General features: G+C 32.9%; 1 protein-coding gene across 3 annotated transcripts in view; it reads right to left on the reverse strand.

Moving 5' to 3' along the window:
* The window catches only part of SNX14 (sorting nexin 14), a 95,834-nt gene that overhangs the window by 46,348 nt on the left and 42,757 nt on the right, over positions 1 to 6,729 (reverse strand). For all 3 annotated transcript variants that reach the window (XM_012638216.1, XM_012638215.1, XM_012638217.1), the window contains exons 9-12: positions 6,558 to 6,633; positions 5,811 to 5,855; positions 5,623 to 5,703; positions 5,412 to 5,526 (exon numbers count right to left, since the gene is read on the reverse strand). In XM_012638216.1, the coding sequence (XP_012493670.1) occupies positions 5,412 to 5,526; positions 5,623 to 5,703; positions 5,811 to 5,855; positions 6,558 to 6,633 (317 nt within the window). The remainder of the gene's footprint in view (positions 1 to 5,411; positions 5,527 to 5,622; positions 5,704 to 5,810; positions 5,856 to 6,557; positions 6,634 to 6,729) is intronic.

The raw sequence follows: 6,729 nt of genomic DNA on the forward strand, positions 1-6,729 counted from the left end.
GTAGCAATTAGAAGCAATCTAATTCATTTTAAATTTTTAAAAAGTATGTGAGAGTAAAATAACTACTCTAAACAGAGAAATAGTGGACCAATTCTTACATGATAATATAAAATATCTGAATACATACATAGCAATACAAATTTGCTAAAATTTATAACAATAAACACATTTCCAATAGTTTCTTTAAAGAACATACTGGATTAATTTCTTATATCAAAAGGTTTTTAATATTTTTACATTTAATTTACTACATAAAAATAAAAATGAAAACAATGTTTTTAAACAATATTTCTCTCCATCACGGAAGCTGCAGGCTAGTGGTGGAGTTGAGAGTCTGAACAAGTGAATCTTTTTTTTCTTAAATGAAAGATGGTAGCATTAGGATAGCCAAAATATTGACGGCTTTTTAAATAATGACTGCTTTTTATTATTCTAAGAGGTATTAATAAGTTTACCCCTTAATTCTTAATTATTCAAACTGAAAAACAAAAAGGGAGAAAAAAAGAGTCTAATGAAAACTGGAACAGACCATATAAGAACTGTGGTACAACAGCATATAATTTCAGTCCCTAATGACTTAACATGCGTATAACTGGAGTTCCAAAAGGAAAAGAGTGAGAAAATGGGACATAATATTTGAAGAGATGGCCAGGAATTTTCAAAATTGATGAAAGACACAAACCCAAATATCTAAGAATCTTAGCAAAATCCAAGCAGAATAAATAGAAAACTACACATTATAGTCAAATTGCTGAAAACTCATAGAGAAAATGGCAAAAGCAATCAGGGAGAAAAGGGACACATTACATGGAACCAACATAGATTTGATGCTGATTTCTCATTAGGAACAGTGGCACTTACAGAAGATAATGAAAAAAATGACTTTAAAGCACTGAAAGAAAAAAAAAACCCAAAGCTATCAACCTAGAATTCTTTTTTTTTTTTTTTTTTTGAGACACAGTCTCACTGTGTCACCCAGGCTAGAATGCAGTGGCATCATCATAGCTCACTGCAACCTCCAACTCGTGGGCTCAAGCAACCTTCCTGCCTCAGCCTCCCAAGTAGCTGGGACTACAGGCACATAACACCACTCTCAGATAAGATTTTTTTATTTTATAGTAAGGGTCTTGCTATGTTACCCAGGCTGGGGTCCCGAACTCCTGGCCTAAAGTAATCCTCCCTCCTCAGCCTCCCAAAGTGCTAGGATTATAGGCATGAGCCATTGGGGCTGGCATTAATACTTATTTTAAAAGCAAGATCAACTACATTAAACACTTTAATCAGATAGAAAACAATACATACATGCAAACCTAAGTATAAAGAAAGATGGTGTAGCTATATTAACATTAGACAAAGGAGACTTCAAGACAGAGAATTACCGGAGATAAAGAGGAACACATTATAATGATAAAAGGATAAATTCCTAAAGAAGATATAATAATCTTAAATGTGTCTGCAGCTAGTAACAAAGTTCAAAACATAAGAAACAAAATAACAAAACTAAAGAGAGAAATAGTAAATGCATTAAAAAATCAGAAAGAATACCAAATATCTGAAGAACACTATCAATTTAACACAGAACACTATCCAACACAACACAACACACACTGACTCTTCTCACATTCACAAAGAACATTCATTAAGACAGACTATATGGATCGGCCATAAAACAAGTTTCAATAAATTTCAATGGAATGAAATTATACAGAATATGTTGTCTAATCAGAAAAGTATTAAATCCCCAAGTGTATTGTTTATAAATTGAACATTTCAAAATAATCCAATGGTTAAAAAGTAAACCACAAGGAAAATTTAAAATTATTTCAAAGTGAATAATAATCAAAAACACAACACATCAAAATTTAACTATAGTAATCCATAGAAGAATTAAATTTATAATTTTAAATGCCTACATTGCGAAAGAAGAAAGATGTACAAATTAATCATTTATGATCTAACCTTAAGAAACTAGGAAAAAGTGCAAACTAAACTCCAGATAGCAGAAAGAAAATAATAAAAAAGCAGAAAATCGACAAATCAATAATGTTAATAAATTTGGTAAAACCGTAGCAATGTAGATTTAAAAAAAGAAAATACAAATCACCAATTAACATAGGACATTACTACAGCTTCATAATGAGGGAACATTAGGAATAACTTGACAATAAAGTAGCTTGCTATGATACCGTATGGTAAAATCGCTAAAAAAAAAAAAAATTTAATAACCATTCATGATAAAAACTCTCAAAATAGGAACAGAAGGAAACTCTCAATCTGATCAAGGAAACCTATAAAAAACCCAGACTTATATAAATAATTTCCTCCTAAGATCAGGATCATAGCAAGGATGTCAGCTCTTACCACTTCAATTCAACATTGTAGTGAAGGTCCTAGCTATTGTAATAGGGGGAAAAAAATAAAAATAAAAAAATAAGGCATAAACGTTATAAGGGAAAAAGTAAAATTGTATATTTGTAGATGATGTGTATGTAGAAAGTTCTAAGGAAATCTACAAAGAAACTACTAGAACTAGTAAGTGAATTTAGTAATATCACAGGACACAAAGTCAATATGCAAAACACCAATTCAATTTCTGTGTATTAACAACAATTTGAAAAATTATTTTAAACATCATGTGCAAATATATCCAAAAACATAAAGACCTACACTGAAAACTATAAGACACTATGGCAAGAAATAAGACTGAAATAAATGGAAAAACATACGTACCACGTTCTTTCATTAGAAACCTAAATGCTGTTGAGATGTTACTACTCTCTAAGTTGATATACAGATTCAATGCAATTCCAATCAAAAAAATCCAAGCAGGTTGTTTCTGTGTATGTGTGTGTGTCTGTGTATGTGTGTGTAAATTGGAAACTTGATCCCAAAATTTATATAGAAATGTAAAGAACCTAGAATAGCCAAAATGATCTAACAAAGAACAAAGTACAAAGCCTTAGACCACCTAATTCCATAACTTAATATAATATATAGCCAAAGTAATCAAGACTGTGGTATTGACTAAAGAACAAACATACGGATAAATCGAAAAGAAGAGAATTCAGAAACGGACCTAAACATACATGGTCAAATGATTTTACAAATATGCCAAAGTAATTAAAGAAGTAAAGGAAATGTCTCTTCAAAAAATGGGTACTAGAAAAACCAGACATCTATCCATATACTAAAAAAAAATGAACCTCCACCCCTACCTAACACAACACAAAAATTATCTCAAGATAGAACACAGATCTATGTATAAATCTAAAAGTATAATACATAGAGAAAAACACAGGAGAATATCATCTTGCACTAGGGTAGGCAAAGATTTCTTATGGAAGTCACAGGAAGTACTAACCATAAAACTGAACACTGATATATTGGATTTCACCAAAGTTAAAAAGTTTTGCTCATTAAAAGACACTTCAGAAAATGAAAAGACAAACCATAGTCCGGAAAAAAATACTCATAATACATATATTTGACAAAAGACTTGTATCCAGAATATTTGCAGAACTCCTATAATTTAATGACAAAAAGAAAAACAATTCAATAAAAAAATAGGCAGAACACTTAAGCAGTTTCACAGAAAGATATTCAAATGGCCAGATACCACAATACGCCCACTGAAATGGCTAAAATTAAAAAGAAACATCACCAAATTTTGGTAAAGATATGAAACAACCAGAACTCTCATACATATAGTAAAATAGTATGACCACTTTGGAAAACATTTAGCCATTTCTTATAAAATTAAACATACACCAACACTGTGACCCAGCAATTCTACATCCAGCTATTAAACATATGCCCACTGAAAGCTTTGCACAAGAATATTCATAGCAGCTTTATTCAAAATAGCACAAAAGTGGAAGCAGTCCAGATATCCATCTACAAGGAGAATGGATAATGAAACTGTAGTATATTCATACAACGGACTATCACTCAGCAATGAAAACAAACTAATGATTTTTACAATATGGATGAATCTTAAAAAGCATTATCCTGGATACATGAAACCAGTCACAAAAGAGTATATACGTTACATGTGATTCCATTTATCTTTTTTTTTTTCTGTAGCATCTCATGCTCTACGTGATTCCATTTATATGAGAAAATTGTACAGGCAAAACTAATCTGTGGTGAGAGAAATTAGACCAGTGATTACTTTGACGAGAGTAGGGGCAAGTGTGGATCTCTTTAGGAAGGACCCTAAGCGAACTTTCTGGGCTGATGGAAATCTATGTTACATCAATATACACATGTGTAAAACTGATCAAACTACACATTTAAATTCTGTGAGTTTCACTGTATAAATTATACCTCTATCTTTAAAAAGTATTATTTAAAAAAGGAATTAGATGCATTAAAACTAATCTTTTCATAAATCGTCCATGAAGTTTTTATAAATCCAATAATCTGCAATGCTATGGAGCTTATAATCAAAATGAAACATTTTTGTATTTGATGATTTAATCAAAATAATCCTTAACAGGCCGGGCGCGGTGGCTCACACCTGTAATCCTAGCTCTCTGGGAGGCCCAGGCGGGCGGATTGTTTGAGCTCAGGAGTTCGAGACCAGCCTGAGCAAGAGCGAGACCCCGTTTCCAAAAAATAGAAAGAAATTAGCTGGACAACTAAAAATATATAGAAAAAATTAGCCGGGCATGGTGGCGCATGCCTGTAGTCCCAGCTACTTGGGAGGCTGAGGCAGGAGGATTGCTCGAGCCCAGGAGTTTGAGGTTGCTGTGAGCTAGGATGATGCCACGGCACTCTAGCCAGGGCAACGGAGTGAGACTCTGTCTCAAAAAAAAAAAAAAAAAATAATCCTTAACAAAGACTGTGACAAAATGATATTGACATGGGCTACTGATTGAAGTCTTTAACAGTTTTGTTTTTCTTTTTAAAAAGAGACAAGATCTCGCTCTGTTGTCACTGTACCTCAAATTCCTGAGCTCAATCCTCCAGGCTCAGGCTCCAAGTAGCTAGGACTACAGGCACATACCGCCATGCCCAACTAATTATTTTTCTATTTTTTGTAGAGATGGGCTCTCACTCTATTGCCCAGGCTGGTCTCGAACTCTTGGGCTCAAACAAACCTTCCTCCTCAGCCTCCCAAAGCACTTGGATTACAAGCATGAGCCACCATACATGAACCATAGTTTCATTATATTGAATTTTTAGATTTTTTTCTACTACAAGGATTTGATTAAAGTCAATGATAGATTATACCCCAATGTGGAAAGGAGTAGGCACTTGAGAAAAACTCATAGGTGCTCTTAGAATATCTAGTAAATGAAATTTAGTACACTGAAAGATGGCTACCACAACATCAGATCTGATTTAAATACTCAATTACATGAAAAAGTTTAAAAATTACTTTCATAAAATACACAGGTAAGCCTCACCCACAGTCAGACAAAACTGCAACACATGCACTGCTCCTTCTTGTTTCAGAAAGTTCATAAAGCGAAATAAAAGATCTTGTTGCTCTCTGATTTGCTTCAGTTCTAACTTCAGCACCTTAACACAATATGGGAAAAAAAGGATGTTAAAGCTATATAAATGTGTTCTCAAATTGTTTATATCAAAAATAATGTTACTGCTGAAAATACTTACTGATGGCTTTTTATTTCTAGGTTCTGCAAATTTCTGCAAGAATGGAACCAAAGGAGAAGCTGGTTCAGTTGCTTTTTCAGGCTTTGAAGAAAGAGAATTATTAACTCAGTAATATTCCCACTTGATTTGATATAGAGAATCAAAATACAACTCAATCTGAAGTGTTTTCTAATATGTTCAATACTCACTGGACTGTCATCTATGAAGATGATAAGCAAATGATTCACAGTATCCTAATGGAAAATAATAAACACAGGTCAACATAATTCCATTACTGTATTCTGCCAGAATTCTCAGGACTTTTATCATATTATGAAAGTTTCCAGAAAAATGAAGGAAAAAATAGAGCAGTGGCAAAGCACCTGCATTTATGTATTACAGAGAGAGTTTAAAAATCTATAATGCAGGTTCTTAACCTTTGTGAAAATGGGCAAATAAAAGCTATTCTGATTTTGGCATTTAAAATGTTTATAAATTACTTCTGTTTCTTCAAAATCTTATTGGATCAAATGGATAAGCAAAATGTGGTATATACATACAATGGAATATACCCAGCCTTGAAAAGGAAGGAAATTCTGACACAGGTGAAAACAGATGAACCTTGAGAACATCATGCTAAGTGAAATAAGCCAGTCACTAAAAGACAAATACTGTATGATTCTACTTATATGAGGTTCCTAGAGTAGTCAGATTTTTAGAGACAGAAAGCAGAATGGTGGTTGCTAGCAGCAAGAGGGAGGAACGAAGAGTTATTACATAATGGGTATAGAGTTTCAGTTTTGTAAGAGTTCTGGAGACGGGTAGTGGTAATGGTTGCACAACAATATGAATGTATTTGATACCACTGAATTGTACACATAAAAATGTTTAAGATGGCAAGTTTCACGTTAAGGGTATTTTTAGCACAATATTAAAAAAATTATTTTAAATCTTACTGGATCAGCTAGGAAATCCAAAGAAGGAAGGAACACAGAACCAGACAGGATCTCTCTTATAAGTAAGGTCAGGGATCTGGAAAAAGACAGTAATTGTATGTTTGTATACACACACACACACCCCCCACATACATATACATATATATGTATGTATGTGTGTGTGTATATATAT

Source organism: Propithecus coquereli, unplaced genomic scaffold (genome assembly GCF_000956105.1).
Source record: "Propithecus coquereli isolate 6110/MARCELLA unplaced genomic scaffold, Pcoq_1.0 Scaffold127, whole genome shotgun sequence".
In the NCBI taxonomy this organism is placed as follows: domain Eukaryota; kingdom Metazoa; phylum Chordata; class Mammalia; order Primates; family Indriidae; genus Propithecus; species Propithecus coquereli.